Raw genomic sequence first — 21,909 nt, 5'->3', positions numbered from 1 at the left:
CCTCGTTAGATCAGTGGCTTGAAGAAGTACCCAGACATTCCCACAGAGACTTCCACCTTACCTTCTTAAAGAGTTATTTTTATTATTTTTAATCATGTGTCTGTGTGGGGTGGGTGGGTGGAAGGACAGGTATTGCTCTAGGCATGAAGCATTAGATCCCCTGGAGCTGGAGTTACAGGCAGTTGTGAACCCCATTATGTGGACGCTGTGACATGAACTCAGAGCTATCTCTCCAGCCCTCCAGTACATTTTCTTGAAAATGGTATCTCTTTAAACTTTTTAAAAATCTTTGTTTTATTATTTTTTCATCTCCTGAGTTCTAAATAAATATTATATTGTCTTCACTAATTTTTTCCTTGCCAACAAAATCATTGCTCCAGTCACACAGCCACGCTTTGTTGTAATGGTAAGAGTTTCCAACAGCACAAAAGATACCAGTCCTTTCCAGTGAGGCGGTGACTAGAGAATTGGCCAAAAGCCACTTTGTCTGCTTATGGAATGAAAATAACTGTTCTTCAGAGTTCCCATCACCTGTCTTTGCAGAAGAGAAACTCAGTAGTACCCCAACAACTATTGGTGCTAGCCTAAATTCTCTGGAAGAGTAGTACAAATGCTTTCTGCAGGGTCTTGGCTCTTTCAATGTATTTATATTGTTTCAAATGAAATGTAAAGCACTCACCCTACATTAACTGTGGTAGGTTTGATATATACAGAAAGGGATGCATAACCCTGAAGTCAGACCACCTTTTGGGATTTTCATAGTAAGATTGCTGAGGAATTTGAACTGTTAATCTTTATTCCTGAAGAAAACTCCCCTGGGAAAAGACTCTTGCTTTGTAGCAGTCTGTACAATAATAGATGCTGACTGAGAGAAGATAAATAAATAGGGCAGGAGGAAGAAATCACAGAGAAGCCACTTGAAGTTCAATGGTTAGGCTTCATCCTTTATTAGGTAGTGAATAAAAGACAACTTATGCTTAGAACTCCAATTTAAGAGACCATTTAAACAAAAGAGTTTCCGTCGCAAAGTGAGGCAGACGGGGTCCAGGTTTTTCTGAGTGTTCTCATATGGCTGATGAAGAAAATATGGCTGATTTATTTGTTCCCAGCAAACCATTAAGGTTATTAATGCCTTGTGACCCAGGACTCCATGTGACCCACGGGCCCTGACTTCTTGCAGACTGGTTCCTTCACGTTGGTGGAAATGGGAGGAACAGCAGAAGCACGTTATAATGCAATTGCATTGGTAGTAAGCACAAGTGACCTGTCAGGTGGAAGGGCTGAGAGGCAGTGAATACAGTGAACAATCAGATAAGAAAATTCAAATCCAACACAATTACAAGTGCTGGTCACATGCGAACAAACTCTGGGTGACTAAGTCCACCTGGCTGAACTAGCCCCATCCATCCATAGGCAAAAAACAAATAAGTAAAAGAAATACACGCTAAACCAGAAGGCGATACTTTGCAGACTATAAATGAGAAATCACCATGTAAAATGGCAGATATGTCTGAAAGATCTTTGTACCAAAGACTGATGGAATGATTGTATTTTCTTACTCTTATTTTCCTTCTGCTTCTCATGTTTGTTTGTTTGCTTGACAATCTTTCTTTTGCTTTCCTCTTTTGAAATGTTGTTTTGGTTGTTTGTTAAGTAACAGATATATATAGCCAGCTGCTTTAAAGATACACATATATGACAAATTCTACAGCTAGACACTGGAAAAGTCCTCAAAAGACCACATTGAACAGTCAGCACCAAGCACACTATGCATATTCTTTAAATATAAATGACAAGTGCTAAACACCTCTCTCTCCAGGGACTCCTTAATTCTCTATTCTTCTCTGAAGGGAACTACAATTGAGATAAAAGAAGTTCCGGGAAGGCCACACTCAGTCCATCCCTATAGCTTTAAATAGTCTTTATAAAACCTTTTCAAAAATAATTTTTTATCTTAATCCTAAATCACAGAAGGCTGATGTGTACATGTTTTGTTCTTGTTCTCTTGTCGAAAGTTATCATTCTTGAATGCAATAATCTGTCTGCATCCAGCCCCATCATATCCATAGGGGCAGGCTAGCTTTCTATGGGAAAAAGCATACTGCCTTTATCACAAATGAAAGGCACAGCTATTTCATGCCATTTGTTACCAATGTAATAACATGTAACACTGAGTGGTTATAGAATTATCTCATATAGATTTTCTTTTTATAAGTTATTTTCTTAATCTTTCTAACATATATACAATATACATACATACATTCATATATATATATATACATATATATATATATATTCCCCTGATAAATCTTTTTTAAAGATAAAACATCAATTACTTTCAGCTCTGTGGTAAATATCAAAGGCAGTTCTTATCTCACAATGCCACTAGAGAAATGATGGTCTAGGGGACCTTGCTAATATACGTTGCTGATGTCCTATCATTGGTGTGCAATGGACTCAGATTAATTTTTCTTGACAGTACTAGCATTTAAAAGTATGTTAGGGATTTATGTCACGTCAGTAGGGAAAAGATAACAATAAACACAGCCATAGCTCATGCTTATGTGTGCCTTCATACATTCCTATTTAAAGCAAAACCTTTTGCTATGGCTCTACTGGAATGACATGAAGAGTTATTGCAGATGACTGATTTTCTCTGCTTTTGTAGACCTGTGCTCATTTTACATCATCTGAGATTCTGATGGCTCCTCATTTTTAGAATTTAAAAAGTTATAATGATTTCTTACTACTTGTCCATGACACATGGGATGATTGATTTTCAGATACATTGCCATTCCAAACACTTCACTTTCTCCAACAATGCCTGTTCTGAGTGAGAAACTAGTATTTGGTGATGAAGTGTCTTTCTTGGTGCCTCTCCACCTCTAAGCATACAGAAGGGGGGTGGGGGTGCTGACCATGTAGGCTTCCAAGATACCATCTGGTGTTTGTTTGCTTGTTTACTGATTATAGGTATGAAATAGCTGTTCATTCTACCTTTTGCAATTCTTTAAAACCTAATGGCAAAGATTGAGACACAGCACTATTGTTTGACAAGACATCTACTGTATCTATTTTTGTTTGGATACATACCCAGTAACTGCTGTCATAGCCAGAGGACCAGCAAGGGCACTACTATTCACAGTGTTGCTTTTGTTTTTGTTGCTTTTTTCTTTTATATATATATATTATTATTATTATAATCTACAGAGTAAATTATTATATATACATTGGAACCAGTTAATGCCCTTAGACAATGTATAATTATTTTAGAAAGCAGGAAAGACAATGCAGGGGAAACAGGTGTCCAAAAAAGCACAGTCACAAAGACTTTGGAAGTTCTAGATACCACTATGATTCAGTGCTGGAGATAACTTCTAAAACAATCAATGTTCAAGAAGAATGCTTTAATTTGGAGAAAATGCCACACCTTCCCTCCCCTCCCCCAAGTCCCATCCCCACACTTTTTTTTTTTTTAATAATCTTTTCATTTTACTATCAAAAGTCCTGGCTCTTCAGATACACTTTAAACTATAAATAAACACTGCATAGTTCTTTTGTTTGATTTTAGTTTCATTTTGTTGTCTTAAAAATTATTGCAGTACAACACCTCCTGTTCGGAATTCAGTAAGGAGCAAAGAGCACAGGAGTGTGGGTGGTCCGAATGGGTCCAGGAGCTGGCCTCAGGAGGGCTGGAGGAAGTGCAGAGGTCTGGAAGAGGGTGGCTGCTGGAGCAGTTCGAAGACTGAAGGGGGAATTCACTGCCACAGCTGCTGCAGCTGCTGCAGCAGCCAGTGGGTTTGGGAGAATTCTGGGAGCCAGTGGCTTTGAAGGTTCTTTTGAAAATACTAATTTTACCTGCAACGACAAGAAATTTTAAAAGAATCAAGAACAAAAGTTTTAGAGTTTGTAGTTGAAATCCAAAATGGTAGGCCAGCTACCAAGGTACGTGCTGTTGAAAGGCCAAATTCAAGTGTAGAGCTGATCTCTTCGGAAAGGTTGAAGATAACTCCCATTAGCCCACCAACCATGCTTAAGCATCTTCCAGAGATGAAATCAACCATTTTTTGCATTTTAGTTGTAATTTATACCTCCGCAGGAGGTCCCCTTTTTGAAGAAAAGTGCAGAAGAATATTGTGCTAATCTTTGTACACTCAGCAAATGTCATGCATCACATAGTTGTTTTAAAAATGACATTATTTATACTGCCATGCATTCTACTCTAGGAAGCATATTGATGTATTGTGAGAGGGCATTTTCTAGGGCCTATTTCTCCTGGCATTTAAATGTTTTTCAACTCTTCATTGTACAAAATCTAAACCATACCCTTGAGTTAGTGTTTTTATTTTTATTTTTCATTTTATTTATTTATTTATTTATTTACTTATTTTTGGTTTTTCAAGACAGGGTTTCTCTGTGTAGTTTTGATGCCTGTCCTGGATCTCGCCCTGTAGACTGGTCTGGCATCGAACTCACAGAGCTCTGCTTGCTCTTCCTCTGGAGGGCTGGGATTAAAGGTGTGCACCACCACTGCCCAGCTAGTGTTTTTAAAATAACAAACTTTGGAGGCTATATCATAACAAATATGCCCAGACAAAATTTAACAACCACTTTAACACAACAATTTAAGGACTTGTTTATCTCTGACATCCTTTCTGAAAGTGTGTGATAACATCAAGACCACATTCTAAGTGTTTGCTCATTCAGCTCAAAAACCTGACTTTTCTCTAGTGCTCAGAAACAAATCTCATCTTAAATAGATGAGCTGAGGTTAAAGCTGGCAAACACTGGAACAAGTCACATGACTCAGGGTTCCATTGGTGGAGGGCAGGCTGGACATGAAACTCAACTGTTAATACTTTCTTCAGTATAGTACATCTATCCTACTTAGTAACTGACAGCCTCCACCCCAAATACCTCTAAAGCACACTGTGGGACATAAAGGACCTCAGATTCTCTTTGAAGAAGCCAAGTGTCACTCACCCCTAGTGGATTCGCGGCCTTCTGCAGTTTGTTGTAGGGGCTGTATTTGGGTTTGGGGGGCTTCCCAGCAGCTCTGTCTTTGTGCCTTCTACTGCTAATGTGCTACAGAAAACAATCAAAATGACAGCTTTAAAAAACACATTTACAACACTTCACAAATATTGTTTTTACCTGGAAGGAAATAATGCTGATTTCATGCAAGATGCACAAAGACAAAAGGAAAAGAGCACTGTACACTTCTGCTTTGGATCCCTAAGCCTTCCATACTATTCATTTTAATATATTTTTAATAAATAGAACAATTTTCTTTTCACCTCTGCTTTTGCCTTATCACAGCACACATCTCCAAAAAGTATTTACAGAGGAAAGGATGTCTGCAGGAATTTTATGTGCAAATAAACAAACATGCCCAGACAGGCAAGAATGAATTTCCATACTAATATTTATCCTCATATTTGTGTAGCCAAATGCCAACCCTTTAAATTCTAAAAATAAAAAACTAAGCACAATATGAGGGCTGAACCTTCAGCTGGAAATGTACCACCACTTTCTTTAGAAGGCTATTTGGAGCACAAATGAGTGTCCACTGTTAGCCATTGCATCAGCAGGTGGCTGTAGGAATTAGAAATATCGTACAATAAATATATACAATGAAAGAATGTGAAATAAAGGAACAGCACAGTATGAAATTAGTTGTAGCATAAAACTACCCAAATAAGTAAAATTAGAACATTGTATATTGGCCTTTAAAGAAAACTAACAGTTTCGATAGGAAAATTCAGTACAGAAAAGTTCTAATACCCTTTCCCCTCCCAAAGTGCCCACACAAGAAACAGACAAATTCATTGCCAACAATTTCAACAGGCTTTATTTATTAACCACTACATTTTAGTATTCCCTCAACAACTAAAGTAGACATATGCTAAAATATAAACAGTAAATAAAAGATAAATGGGGGTGTCGGTAGATGAATGGATGTACTGCTGGGTAGATGAAGAGATGGTTGGATGATAGGCAGATGAGTGGGTGGATGAATGGACTGATGGATAAGTGAATGGGTGGTTACTTAAATGAATGTGTAGTTTGATGAGTGGTTATATGAATGGTTTTCTGGGTAGATGGATGGGTAGATGAATGAATTATGGATGAGTGAGTAGATGGATGGGAAGGTGGATGGATGGAAAAGAAAGACATGAGAAGAACAGGAACATACACAGGCTGATCACAGGTTGTCCCTTCTGGTTTTCAGTTTTATGGTACCTGTTTGAGTTGTGTTTCCGAGTTGACGTGCACATCACATATTTCACAGTGAAATGTTTTGTTTTGGAGGCCTGTGTTTCCCTTATTAACAGGTCCTTTACCCTTCATTCCTGCCCGAGGAAAGGCCTTGATAGTCCCACTTCCATTTCGGGCTTCTAGCATTGTTTTGTGCTTAGTACCTATCAGGAATATTTGGAAAAAACAAAAACAAAAAGAAGAGAAAAATATTGTATCAATGATAACCTTCAAATGGAACACCAAACTTGAGGCTGTACTGAAATACATCCAGGACACAGTAAATTGTAAAAAGGAACATTTGTTTTATATGATGATATTAAATTATTAACTTTTTAAAATGCTTGATACCACATAAAAGCACTATTTGCATGTAAAGTCAAGCCTGGGGCAAAATTCAATGGGTATGACTTTTTCCCATTTGCTCTTGATTCTAAAATGACATAATGATAGCTAAGGAGGAGTGACCTGTTTGCTGAAGGTATGGTTGGAGGTGGTGTGGGCCAAATGTAATCAGGTTAGACATGGTGGTCTCACAGCCATGGCACTAATTGAATACCTACTTCTAAATAGAATGTAAGCAAGCTTTCCTGTCCCCACATTTTAGGCTCAAATAAGAAGCGTAATAGTAAATATGACTTTAATTTTTTAATTTTATTTTTGGTTGTGAGCCTAGCCTTTAATGGCTGAGTCATATCTCCAGCCCTTTTTTAATTTTAGAATCCAGAAGAAGATATTAGATCCTCTGGGGCTGTACTTATAGGCAGTTGTACATCCCATGACATGGGTACTGAGAACAGATGGGGTCCTCTGCAAGAACAATAAGCAGTTTTAACCACTGAGTGGTCTTTTTAACCTGTCAAATAAAGATGTGTAAGGATAGTGATGGACTATAATTTCAAATGTAAACAAGTGACCAAGAAGAGGAGAAGTTATTTAAAGGGTAGGCACCCATGCTGAAAATATTTTTTTTTAAATATTAAACTACTAAATCTATATATGGGTCATCTCATATAATTAATGTAACTTTATTTAACTACCATTAACATTTGTTTTCTGGGATCACTATAGTTATATATAGTTTATATTCGCAATTTCCCCTCAAAAATTACTTAAAATATTCCATGTTTTTAGCTAATAATTATTTTTATTTTGCCCCCTTGATGATATGCTTTTGCTATGGAATTTTCTTTATGCCGTTTTAATTTTTAAATTTCCTTTTTGTGGCACAGCCTTTCTACCTGTATTTAAAACATTGTTGGTCAGTTCTACAAATATAGAAAAGGTGTTTCTGAGTTACATGTACAGAACTCTTGAATATTCATAAGAAAACAATGTTGTGAGTATGATACAGATTACATCATGCTAAACAAGAGATAAATCCAGTAAAAACCTTCATAGCCACATTTTCCTCATTCAAAAAGAGCATTACTTCACCAGGTTCAAATAAAAGTCCTACAACATAGGCTGCTCACATTGATGATGACTATTTTTAGTGCACAGCTATTAAGACACTCTTGTACTAAGGGAAAGAATTCGCACCCTGCAGGAAGAGGGGATGCACAGGGGCTTGAGCCACAGAATGGGCTCACAGTGCTGGCTAGGTTACCTCGTTGCTTTTTTGGGGGTTCACCCTTGCACCTAGGGAGCAAGTGAGACATATGTGGATGGCTATCTGAACAGATGATTTTCCAGATATTTCAGACAAAATGGGAAGCACTTATAAGGCCATTTTGGCTATGGAAGGTGGAAGGTGTAGGCCAGTTCTCATTCTGATTTTCATGAGGGACCTATTATTCAGCTTAGCTTCAAATCATTTGTGACTTGTATCTAATATGTTGAAAACACACACACACACGCACACGCACACAGAAGAAATCTAAAAATGGAGCAAAGATGGTATAACAGGGGCCTCAACTAAGTGGTTCACTTTCCGACTACCATTTATCCTCAGATATGGACAAATTTTTGTGCAACATGACCTTATGCACACAGTTGCAGAATGTCAGTTACTATAAATAGCTACTGTGTAGTCTTTATGAGATTTTCAAAGTATGAACAAGCTGTGAAGATAGCTGTATTTTCTCTAAATGCGGCTAAACTTCAGGGAAAAGGTGTACTCTTAATTTTAAAGCATTTATATATTTGAGAAAGTGTGCATTAATAATATAAACATCACAGTTATTAAAATGACCTTTCTTGACTATTCAATGCATTTCAGAGGCCATGCTAAAATTTCTCCTGCTCACTGCCACCCTAAGAGTTCAGCGCTATTATTATCCCTTCTCTGGAGATGACAAGACAGGTGCTGAAAGGTCAGGTGATGTGCATGTGGTCATAAAGCAAACACCATTGGAAATCCTAGTAACAGAAAATGAATTCCTAGCTACGTGTCCAAATACCAAGGACTCCTAAACCATTAGGGCACAGTCATATACAAGTCTTTCTTCAGTACACCATTCTACACGTCAATAGCCTTTGGAAAAGATGGATTTTACTTCAAGTCTTTTGAATGTCTCCACCCTATGTTGTTGCCCACAATCAATGTCCTTTCCCACTTAGCAGAGCTTCATGAATCCTGACATCTGAAAAGCATGTCTCTGGCAAATGATACCATTTCTGTTTTCAGCATCCTGTGAGCATTTTTGCAAAACTGAGACCTGCTTCCATGACTGCTCAGCAGGGCATTGCAAACCTGTTTCTGCCTTTGACATCTCCCCTTCTGAGGAAAGGAACCTTTGGAAGCAAGGTAGACTGCCACCTCTGTGAGGCTGACACTGACAATGGTCTCCATTCGAAGCTCCATGTCTTCTGAAAGGAGAAACCACAGCTTAAACTCATAAGTCATAAGGCTTTCAGAACCCCTGTGCCTGTTTGCTGCTTGTTTAGTTTGATATACCTTGGGCAAGCCAAATACTGTTCCAAAATGGGAAGGGGCTTGTCTCTGTCTTTAGGACATCTTTCTCTTTGTCCTCCTCCTCTTCTTTTTCCTGCAAGTCCTTCATCTCTTCTTCCTCTTCAACTCCTCCCTTCTTTCTCTTACTCCTCCTGCATCTGTGGTGCCAGGGATTGAACCCACAGCCTCACACATACCAAGCAAGAACCCTCCTGCAGAGCTCTACCCCAGACCTATGACTTTCTTTCTTTTTCTGCTCTGCAAGTTGGATGTTTGTATGGAGGAAAGGTTAATGAGTTGGGAAACTAAAGACCTAATTAATAAACAAAACCTTCAATTGTAAATAATTTGTTAAAAAATAAGAAAATATTTTTAAAAGAAACCAAACATAGTTCTACCAACTAGAATTTATCAAAATGTGAAAAATGGTTTCTATGTGCCAGTCTTTCATTTTCTATTTGAATTTATTTAAGATTTGTGCACATATGTGCCATGGAACACTGTGGTGGTCAGAGGACAACTTTGTGGAATCTATTCTTTCCTCTCACCTTTATATATGGATTGAACTCAGATTGCCAGGCTGGTGTGGCAAGGCCTTTACTTTACCTAATGAGCCATCTCCCATCCTCTTATTTATATGTGAAATTTTAAAAGCTTGGAAAACTTATCTAAAGTGATAGTGCATTAAAAATTCTTATGGAATCATATATTCTTTTATAAATTCACATGGTTTTTAATGACAGCACAATGAATAATCACTAATCTAATACCAGGAATTGGAATTACTTCTTTTTTCCTTAAATAATTAGGTTGTAATAAGCATCATGCTCATTAAATTTTTATGACAAATCTGATAGTTTCTTTCATAAAGATTTTCGGAAGTGGTACTGTAAGAAGAAAGAATCTGAGTATTTTTAAATGTCTTGATCCAAACTTTGTTAGCATTACTAAGGTAGTTCCAGAGGGAAAATCTATCTTGTTACAATCTATCTTTATATAGTCTGCAATTTTCCCATTTATAAATAATTCCAATGCCTTAAATTTAATCCCTTAATGCCCATTTACACTCCTATGTTTAGCACTATGTAACTACAATCTTAATGCTTCATGGAACTGCCAATAGTCATCTCTCTGCCTTCTCACTTGGGCTAAGGATAAGCATTAGTTTACTAGCTTAAAGTGATCCACACAAACAACAAAGTACCAGGTGCTATTCTAATGTGTTTGTTTATACTGTTCATTATGTACTGTCTCCTATGTACTAAAGAAGAAAAGTACTTAAATCTGCATACCCAGAATGAATGCTGAGCATCACAATCCCAAGTACTCTTAAGACCTTTAACTATAAAATAGTCTTTGGTCACCCAGACCCCCATATAGATTGCATCTTCCATGTTAAATACATTTTTATTTTGTCTCTGGGAAAATTAAACAATATATTCACAAATATCAAACATCTAGAATGAGATTTATGATGTCAGAGGACCAATCAATGCCATAAGGGATTAAAAATTGCAGTACTTCTGACCTTCTAGCAGAAGACACCTGCTCCAACAGAGGTCATGCCAGCACCCAGATCCCCAGGTAACTCCTAGACCCTTGGACCTATAGCAATTCCCGAGAATCCTCCCATCCTAACCTCAAAATCTCCTCCTCTCCTCACCACTCTATCCTGCCCACACCTCTAAGGCCGCCAGGTCTCTAGCCCCCAACTCAGGCGGAACCCTCCTGACAGACCAGAGGCCACTCCTGTCATCAGAAGTCCAGCCTCCAACTTGGGCAGAGACCCTCTACTCAAGCACAGGTTTGAAGACATTCTGGCAGGAAGACAAGAGAGGAAACAGAAATCAATGAACAAAACATGAATCCAACAAAGAAGAACTCAGAAATCATCCCATATACCTATAATCACCCCAAACACAGATACCTAAATGCCAGTGTTAAAAGACAATCAACAAGATCCTGGGCAATATATTACCATGAGCCCTCACCCATCCTAATACAGCAAGTGCTGAAGATTCCAACACATGTAGAGCACAAAAAAAATTACCATAAGACCAACTTTACAAAGATGATAGATGCTCTTAAAGAGGAACAGCACAATTTTCCTAAAGAAATCCAGGAAAACACAAACAATTGGAGGGAATGAATGAATCTCTTAAAGATAGCCAAGAAAAACAAACAGTTGATGGAAGAGAATTCAACTGTTCAAGATCTGAAAGTGGAAATAGAAGTCATAAAGAAAACACAAACCGAGGGAATTCTAGAAAGGGAAAGTCTAGGTAAGTGAACAGGAACTACAGACACAAATATCACCAACAGGATACAAGAGATGGAAGAGACATTCTTAGGTGCTGAAGATACAACAGAAAAATAGATAAATCAGTCAAAGAAAATGTTAAATCTAAAAATTTTTGCTGTGGATGATTGGTTGATAAATAAAACACTGATTGGCCAGTAGCCAGGCAGGAAGTATAGGTGGGACTAACAGAGAGGAGGATTGAGAGAACAGGAAGGCAGAGAGAGACACTGCCAGCAGCCACCAGGACAAGGAAGACATAAGGTACCGGTAAGCCATGAGCCATGTGGCAAAGTATAGATTAGCAGAAATGGGTTAATTTAAGATAGAAAAAGTAGATAACAAGAAGCCTGCCATGGCCATACAGTTTGTAAGCAATATAAGTCTCTGTGTTTACTTGTTTGGGTCTGAGCCGCTGCAGGACTGGCGGGCTAGAGAGATTTGTCCTGACTGTGGGCCAGGCAGGACAAGAAAAACTCTAGCTACAAATTCTTTTACACAAAACATCTGAAAATCTGGGACACTATGAAAGGACCAAATCTAAAAATAATAGGAATAGAAAAAGGAGAAGAATCCCAGAACAAAGGCCCAGAAAATATTTTTAACAAAATCATAGAAGAAAATTTTCCTAACCTAAAGAATGACATGCCTATAAAGGTAAAAGAAGCTTACAGAAAATCATATGGATTAAAAGAGAAAAGAAAGTGCCCTCCCCACATAATAATCAAAACACTAAACCTGCAGAACAAAGAAAGAATATTAAACCTGCAAAGGAAAAAGACCAAGTAACATATAAAGGCAGACCTATTGGAATTACACCAGACTTCTCAATGGAGACTAAAAAAGCCAGAAGGGTCTGGACAGATATCTTGCAGATGCTAAGACACCACAGATGCCAACATAGACTATTATATCCAGAAAAACTTTCAATCATCACAATGGAGAAAATAAGATATTTCATGATAAAACCAAATTTAAACAATATCCACAAACCTAGTCGAACAGAAGGTACTAGAAGGAAAACTCCAACCTAAGGAGATTAACTATACCCACAAAAACACAGGCAATAAATAATCTCACATCAGCAATACCCTAAGAACAGAAATACACACACACACACACACACACACACACACACATGAGAGAGAGACAGAGACAGAGACAGAGAGAGAGAGACAGAGAGAGAGACTACCACCACCCCCCAAAACAACAAAATAACTGGAATTAACAATAATTTGTAATTGATATTTCTTAATAACAACAGACTCAATTTCCCAATAAAAAAATCACAGACTGAAAGAATGGAAAGGAAAATAGGATTGATCCTTCTGCTACATAAAAGAAGCACATCTCAGCATCAAAGATAGACATTACTTCAGAGTAAAGGGTTGGAACATGATTTCCAAGCATGTTGACCTAAGAAACAAGCTGCTGTAGCCATTCAAATATCTAACAAAATAGACTTCAAACCAAGTTAATCAAAAGACACAGAGGACACTTCATACTCATCAAAGAAAAAGTTAACCAAGATAATTTTTTTTCAATTCTTTCCATCTGTGCTCCAAAAACAAAGGCACCCCTGTTTATAAAGAAAACACTACTGAAGTTTAAATCACACACTGACCCTCAAGTAATGATAGTGGGAGACTTCAATATCCTACTCTCACCAATGGACAGGTAGGTCATCCAGACAAAAAATAAATGAGAAAGAATGGAGCTAACACACATTATTAACCAAATAAATATACCAGATGTCTACAGAACATTTCACCCAAACAAGAAGAATACTCTTTCTTCTCAATACCTCATGGAACATTCTCCAAAACTGATATAATAGGTCACAAAACAAGTGTCAAAAGATACAAGAAGACTACAATGTCAAGGAAGAAATAAATAAAGAAATTAAAGACTTCCTAGAATTCAATGAAAATGGATGAACAACATAAAAATGCATGGGACACAATGAAAGTGGTGCTAAGGGGAAAGTTCACAGCATTAAGTGCCTACATAAAGAAATTGAAGAGATCTCATACTAGCAACTTAACAGCAAACCTGAAAACTCTGGAACAAAAAGCAAACACACCCAAGAGGAGTAGATAGCAGGAAATACTCAAAGGGAAGGCTAAAATCAATAAAATAGGAATAAAGAGAACAATACAAAGAATCAGTGAGACAAAGAGTTAGTTCTTCAAGAAAATTAACAAGATAGATAAACCCTTTTCCAAACTAGCTTAACAATAGAGAGAAAATATCCAAATTAACACAATCAGAAATGAAAAGGGGGATATAACAACAGCCACCAAGGAAATACAAAGAATCATTATGTCATACTTCAAAAGTCTACAACCCATAAAATTGGAAAACTTAAAAGAAATGACCAATTATTCTGATAGATACCACTTACCAAAGTTAAATTAAGATCAGATAAACAATTTAAACAGTCTTATAACCCCCAAGGAAATAGAAACAGTCATTAAAAGTCTTCCAACCAAAAAAGCCCAGGGCCAGACATTTTTTGCACAGAATTCTACCAGGTTCTCAAAGAAGAGATAATATCAATACTCCTCATATTATTCCACAACAAACAGAAGAAATATTTCCAAATGGATTTTATAAAGCCACAGTCATCCTCATACCCAAACCACAAAATGGCTCAACAAAGAAAGAGAATAACAAACCAAGTTCCCTCATGAACATTCATGCAGATATAATCAACAAAATACCCGCAAACTGAATCCAAGAGTATATCAAAAAGAGCATCCATCATGATCAAATGGGCTTCATCCCAGAGATGCAGGGATTGCTCAACAAATCTGTCAATATAATCCACTATATAAATAGTCTGAAAGAATAAAAACCCCACATGATCATCTCATTAGCTGCTGAAAAGGCCTTTGACAAAATCCAAAACCCCTTCAAGATAGAAGTCCTGGAGAGATCAGGGATACAGAGACATACATAAACATAATAAAAGTAATTTATAACCAGCCTATAGTCAAAATGAAAATAAATAGAAACTCAAAGCAATTCCACTAAAATCAGGAACAAGAAAAGGCTGTCCACTCTCTCCATATCTATTCAATATGTATTTGAGATTCTAGCTACAGTAATAAGACAACTAAAGCAGATCAAAGGGATACAAATTGGAAAGGAAAAAGTTAAAGGATCGCTATTTGCAGATAATATAATAGTAAACATAAGCAACCCAAAAAATTCGACCAAGGAATCCCTACAGCTGTTATACACCTTCAGTGAAGTGGCTTGATACAAGATTAACTCAGAAAAAAATTAGTAGCCCTTCTATATACAAATGACAAACTGGTTCAGAAAGAAATCACGGAAACAACATTCTTCACAATAGCCACAAAAACTATAAAATAAATTGGAATATCTCTAATCAAGCAAGTGAAATACCTGTAGGACAATAACTTCAAGTCTTTGAAGAAGGAAATTGAAGAAGATTGAAAGATCTCTCATGTTCATGTATAGGTAGGATTAACATAGTAAAAATGGCCATCCTGCCAAAAATCAATCTACAGATTAAACACAATCCTCATCACAATTCCTACACAGTTCTTTACAGACTGTGAAAGAACAATATTCAACTTCATATAGAAAAACAAACAAAAACCCAGGATAGCCAAAGTAATCCTATACAATAAAAAAAAAAAATATCTGAGGGTATCACCATTCCTAATGTCAAGCTCTACTATACAGCTACAGTAATAAAACTAAATGGTATTGGCATAGAAACAAACAGGTTCAATGGAATTGAACTGAAGACACAGATGTAAATCCACCCACCTATGGATACCTGATTTTAGACAAAGTAGCCAAGAAAAGAAAAAAGAAAGAAAGAAAGAAAGAAAGAAAGAAAGAAAGAAAGAAAGAAAGAAAGAAAGAAAGAAAGAAAGCATCTTCAATAAATGGTGCTGGTCTAACTGGTTGTCGGCACTTAGGGAAGAATACAACTTGTTACTTATCTATCACCCTGCATAGCCTGCACAAAACTCAAGTCCAAGTGGATCAAAGACCTCAAGATAATTCAAGTACACTGAACCTGATAGAAGAAATTGGGAAATAGCTTGAATGTTTGGCACAGGAGACAACTTCCTAAGCAGAATTCCAGTAGTGTACTCGCTAAGATCAATAACAAATAGAACCTTATGAAACTGAAAACCTTCTGTAAGGCAAAAGACACTATCAATGGGACAAAATGGCAGCCTACAGAATGGGAAAAGATTTTCATCAACCACACATCTGACAGAGGGCTGATATCTGAAATCTATAAAGAACTCAAGAAACTAGACATCAACAAACCGAAAACCCAATTACAAGATCTCAACAGAAGAATTTCAAATGGCCAAGAAACACAAAGAAATGTTAAATATCTTTGGCCATCAGGGAAACACAAGTCAAAACTACTTTGAGATTCCTTTTTACACCTGTCAGAATGGCTAATATTAAAACAAAAACAAAAACAAAAACAAAAAAAACAAGTGAGAGTTCATGCTGGATGTAGAGAAAGCGTAACACTCCTCCATTTCTGTTGAGAGTACACTGCCACTATGGAAGGCAATATGGATATTCCTCAGAAAATTGAGCATCAATCCACCTCAAACCCCAGTTTTACCACTCCCGGGTGATATACCCATCCCAACACAAGGACACTTGCTTAATCATGTTAATAATAGCTTTATTTGTAAGAGCCAGAAACTGGAGACAACCTAGATGTCTCTCAACCAAAGAATGGATAAAGGAAATGCAGTACATTTACACAATGGAGCATTACTGAGTTGTTAAAAAATAACATCATGAAAATGTAAAGGCAAAGTAATAGAACTAGAGAAAATTATTCTGAGTGAGGTAACCCAGACCCAAAAGACAAACATGGTATGTTTTCACTTACCATGAGGTAAGTGGCCATTAGCTATAAAGGAAAAAGATAATCATGCTACTATCCACAGACCCTGAGAGCCTAAGTAACAAGGAGGCCCGTGGGGAATGCATGGATCTTGCTAGGAAGGTGAAATAGAATACTTTTGTGGGTAGACTAGGGACAGGTAGGGATGGCAACAGGATGGATTAGGTGGGGGTGTGGAGGAAGAGATTACTGAGAGAGATGACTGGAACTGGGAGACATTTCAGAGGTGAAGAAGAAACCTAGTGCAATGGAAACTACCAGGAATCAATGAAGATGACCCTAGCAAGACTCCTATTAAAGGGGGATATGGAACCTGAACCAGCCATCTTCCCAAACCAGGCAAGGCTTCCTTTAGAAGGGTTGAGACACCAACCAAGCCACAAAACCTCCTACCTACAATTATTTCTGCCTTCAAAATGTGCTGGGATAAAGGTAGTACAGAACTTGTGGGAGTGGCCATTCATTAAATGTTCCAAATTGAAACCCATGCCACAAAAGAGAATCCATGACTGACACTTCTTGCCAAGCCAGGAACCAGAATCTGAATAACCTAGAGACCAAGGATAGAACCAAACATGATCGGCATAAAAAAGAGTCAGTCTATGAAATGATTCCAAATGATACTCTGCTATATTTGTAGACCAGAACCTGCATAATTGTCATCAGAGAGGCTTGATCCAACAATTGATGGGAGTAGATGCAGAGATCCACAGCCAACCAATAGGCAGAGCTTGGGGAATCCTGCACAATAGGGTGAGAAAGAATTGTAGTAGCCAGAAGTATCAAGACACCACAATAAAAACAGTCCACAGAATCAACTAACCAGGGCTCATAGAGGCTCAAAGAGCCTCAACCAACAATCAGGGAGCCTTTAGGGATCTGACTTATGCCTTCTGCATATGTGTTATGGTTGTGGGAGCACTGGCTTTCTCTGACTCTTTTGCTTGCTTTGGGGACACTTTTCCACCAACTGGGCTGCCTCACTAGCCTTAACATAAGAAGATGTGCCTGGTTTTATTATAACTTAATATGCTATGTTTGGTTGATATCCCCAGGAGGCCCTCTCTTTTCCTAAGGGAAAGAAAGAAGGAAGAGTGGATCTAGAAGAGAGAGGACTGGTGGGAGGAGGAGGAGCTGTGAGGAGATGAGAGATGTAAACCACAGTCGGGAATCAAACATAAGCTCCAATTTGGTAAGAGCTGAGACAAGTAAAAGACAATGTGTAAAACAGAGGCAAGGGGATATTTTTCTTTACACCACAAAAACCCTAGCAGAAAAAGAAAGCTATGGCAATAGAATGGCGCGGGTGAGGGTGAGGCGGGGTTATAACACAAAGTGCACAATGAGCCAAGGGTTCAAGAAACCTCAGGAAACTCTGTGCAGGTTGAAAGTCCCAGTGGTCAGGTGTGAGGAGGGGAAAAACATGAAATGAGGAAACACTTATAATCCAGTAAGCAGATAAACAACAAACATCCAAAAGGTTCTTTTACTCAGAATACCCTAGTACTCTGAGCATAGATTACCAAGAGATTTTCCCATGAAAAACCCTGTGACTAACCCAACTCATGAAGAACAGACCCTGTACGAATAGGACCTGACACCATGTTTCATATTCCTTCTTTAACTCTACTCAACAGCCAATAGACAAAGGAACAGTACACTTCCATAATGTAATGAGAGATGCTTAGGTATTTGCAAAAGTAGTGCTTTTGATTAATTTCAACATAAACTGGTGTGGTAGTTCAAATAAGAATGGCCCCCATAGGCTCATATATTTGAATGCTTGGCCATCAGGGAGTGGCACTACTTAAGAGGAATTAGTAAATGTGTGGCTATTTCAGAGAAAATATGTCACTGGAGGTAAGCTTTGGTCTTTCAAATGTCCAAACTAGTCCTCTTTCTCCTCCTCCTCCTCCTCCTCCTCCTCCTCCTCCTCCTCCTCCTCCTTCTCTCTCTCTCTCTCTCTCTCTCTCTCTCTCTCTCTCTCTCTCTCTCTCTCTCTCTTTCTCTCTCTCTCTCTCTCTCTCTCTTTCTCTCCCACCTATAGATTCAGATGTAGAACTCTCAGCTATGATGTCTGACTGTGTGCCACCATGCTCCCTGCCATGATGACAATATACTAAATCTCTGAAACTGTAGGCTAGCCCCAATTAAATGTTTTCTTTTATAAAGTTTGCTGTAGTCATAGTCATAGTGTCTCTTCAAAGAATTGGACACTCACTAAGACAATTAGTTTGATTTTTTAATTTATTTTATTTTACATTTATTTTTTTCAGACAGGGTCTCACTATGTATGGTAGCTGTGGTTGGCAATGAACTTACACTTCTGCATTGGTCCTCTAAATACTATGACTATGGACATATTGCATTTCACCAAGGGTCTTTTTAATGTTGTTGGTAAGTTACATGTATTTTTTTAGCAAACTTCAGAAACTCAAAAAGTCCAATACCCAACACAAAACACACTGTTGTGGGTAAATTTTGAGGAATGTTCTAAGTCAATGACCTCCCTGTGTGTGTGTATTCTTATGCACATGGGTTTATATGAACTATACATGTTGGTATTCCCAGTGGCCAGAAGAAGGCAGTAGATCCCTTGGAACCAGAGTGAAGCCCTATGTAGGTGTTTGGAATTGAACCCAGGTCCTCTGTAAGAGGAACACGTGCTCTTAACCAGTGGACTACTGAAATGTCTCTCTATTTACTGTCAAACTCAAGCTGCAGAGCAAAGGGTTTGAATAATAATGATCTGTGAACACTGACCATGCCTAAGTAACTTAAATGAGTTAAGTCTCCACATATTTTTGGCCTACGCTAGCCCTGGGCTTCTTGAAAGCAGAGGCCAGATCTTGCTCATAGCTACATTATCAGTATCTAACTCATAGTAGATAATCAATGAGTACTAGTTGAGGTATTAAACACCAATTTAGATAAAGCTGAAAGTATTAATTTTGCCATGTCAAAAGAGTTCTGCTTTCAAACTGTTGATGCAAAGACCCCATAGTCCTCTGTCAAGTGTGCTGTTTCTTTAAGCCATTGGGTGCTAAGCAATAAAAAAGGAAAGCAATTCTAGTCTTCACTAGCATGTTCTAGTTATAATACATTCCATTTTAAGGATAACTGTGAGTATTCCATGTGCCCAATAACTTTTAGGCAACTTTTTCTTTCTCTTCTCCTAGTTTACTTTTGTTAACATAAAAGGAAAAATCTCTAGGTATTTTAAGAATCACTAAATTTTTCAAATGTCTTAAAATTTTGTAAAATCTGCCTTCTGATGGCAATATTTTGTGTGCATTAAAACTCAGAGGAGGCTAGAATAAACTCTACCTGGGGTTAGAAAAACCAGAGTTGATGCTTCATGTAATTATGTAACAAATGTGCTCAAATTAGTCATCAACTTGGATGACAAACCATTTCAAAGGTTTCTCTTTTCAAGTATGTAGAGGAAAACAAAAATCAGCATTAATAGAACTAAGATATTCAAGAGGACTTTCTTTTTAAAAGGCTTCTCCTATAAATTCTGTGTATGTCTCATGTAAGTTTAAAAGGGCTTTCTGCTCACTTGGAAGAACTGTGTCCTCATGGCCTGTGGGTTTACTAATCAGCTCCAGAGTGCTCCTAAATATGGCAAAGCAGGAATGCTTGCTCCAATTCTGTTTGCAATGGAATGGAATATGAATGAAGTTCAATGTCAAATGGTGACACCTTTGCAAAAGTGTGAAGAGAAGTAACTGAAACAGCTTCACCAATCCCCAGGTGTGTGCCAGGAACTGTGCTTGTACAAACACTGATCCCACAATGTCTGACTCTTAAAAGGTGTCATGTTGTCAAATGATGCATTTAAAGACTGAGACATAAGAGACAAAGATCAGAGAAGACTTTTCCAACCCATATTTTCTCTCATAAGACTATCTGTGTATTTGACAATAAATATTAAATTACTTCTAGCTCATTCTATTAGGCTGTATTATGGACAGTATTTGATAAAAATCCTTATTACCCAAATTTGCTTGTATCATTTGTTTGGATTAGGAATATATTTCTAAGTATTAGAAATATAGCAGAAACTATTCTGAAAGTTCATTAGCTTTTCTCTGGCAGCCCATAGACACAGAGTTAACACTCAGTGTTGTGGACACTATTTTGACTTTATATATAATCTCTTCTCATTGGGAAAAATAGACAATTATCATTTGGATAAAGAAGAAACATCCTCTGCCCATTGCAGCTTAGCTGCTTCTGAAGAGAGCTGTTCTTCAAACCTACACCTAGTTCCAAAAGTAACATGAGAAGTTTTCTTATGTTCTTCAGCAAGGCAGAGGGACAATAGAGAGACCCAAGGTGAACAGAACTTTCTCTAAGTGCATTAAAAAATATTTCAGAAAAAAATCAAAACAAAACACCACATCATTAAATGGACTAGTTGAACTTAGCAATCTTTATTCACCTAGCACTATAAACCATCAGCTCTATAAACATCAATGAAGGACTATATACAATCCTATAAAAGTCCCCTATATTTGAAACAATAGATGCAATTACTATGGGAGAAGGAGAATGTGGCCACTGCTTATCTTACAGTAGGTATAAACTTGGGATTCAGACACACAAATCTAGTTACAGGATTTTGCTTCCTCACTAACCTCTTACCAGTTCTAAAAGCTGTGCATAGTGGAGGCATGGCTTACGACCCTCCACTACTACATCCTTTTGGAAATTACACAGTAGATGATAAATAAGAAATGGCAGCACAATGATTATAAAAACAAGAAAGCAGAATTAGAGTCAGTTCAGTTCTGAATTCTGTCATTCTTTCTCTGAAATTTAAGGAGAGATGGTGACATATGAAATGAAGACTTCTAAAGCCACAGCATCTGACTGGGCTATATTTCCTGCCCAAGTTAAAGTTTGATTTTAAGATTTATTTTATTCTGATAACTAACCTACAACCCATAGACCTAGGGAGTTTACATATGGAGGAAGGAACTGTGACACACATGGATCTCCCTGGAATGGAGAAATAGAATAGATTTTAGGGGTGGACTGGGGGTGGTTGAGGACAGGAATGGGAAGATCAGGTTGGGGGGGGTGAGGAAAGATAGAGTTGAGGGAGGGAATATGAGAAGAGACATATGGAATCAAGGACCATTTGAGGGATGATATGAAAACCTAGTATAGTGGAAACTCGCTAAAATACATGATGACAATCTTAATAAGGTCTTCTAATAATGGCACATATTGCCCAGACAATAGTTTGCTCTCTGAAATCCAACACCAGGGCCCCATTGCCAACAATAAAACCTTTGACCTATAGTCTGTCCGGCATGCAAGATATGCTAGGGAAATGATGGCACAAAGATTGTGGGAGTAGCCAACCAATGTCTAATTTGACTTATTTCATCACATGCCAAAAGATGGAACCCATGCTTGATACTGCTTGCATGAACAAGAACCAGAGACTATATAGTGCTGTGGGATTGTCTTTCTGTGTGCTGTGAATATGTGTTCCTACTATTGGTTAATAAAGAAGCT

General features: G+C 37.7%; 1 protein-coding gene across 4 annotated transcripts in view; it reads right to left on the bottom strand.

Annotated features, from left to right (window-relative positions):
* Positions 1–917: 917 nt before the first annotated feature.
* Znf385d (zinc finger protein 385D) overlaps positions 918–21,909 on the bottom strand; it is a 938,498-nt gene continuing 917,506 nt past the window's right edge. For all 4 annotated transcript variants that reach the window (XM_028875654.2, XM_028875659.2, XM_028875658.2 and 1 more), the window contains 3 exons: positions 6,244–6,422; positions 4,984–5,085; positions 918–3,858 (listed from right to left, as the gene is read on the bottom strand). In XM_028875654.2, the coding sequence (XP_028731487.1) occupies positions 3,625–3,858; positions 4,984–5,085; positions 6,244–6,422 (515 nt within the window). In that variant the 3' untranslated portion in view covers positions 918–3,624. The remainder of the gene's footprint in view (positions 3,859–4,983; positions 5,086–6,243; positions 6,423–21,909) is intronic.

The sequence above is a fragment of the Peromyscus leucopus genome, chromosome 9, assembly GCF_004664715.2.
Source record: "Peromyscus leucopus breed LL Stock chromosome 9, UCI_PerLeu_2.1, whole genome shotgun sequence".
In the NCBI taxonomy this organism is placed as follows: domain Eukaryota; kingdom Metazoa; phylum Chordata; class Mammalia; order Rodentia; family Cricetidae; genus Peromyscus; species Peromyscus leucopus.
Note: the sequence above shows the minus strand (reverse complement) of the source record. Positions and strands in the feature narration are given on the sequence as shown.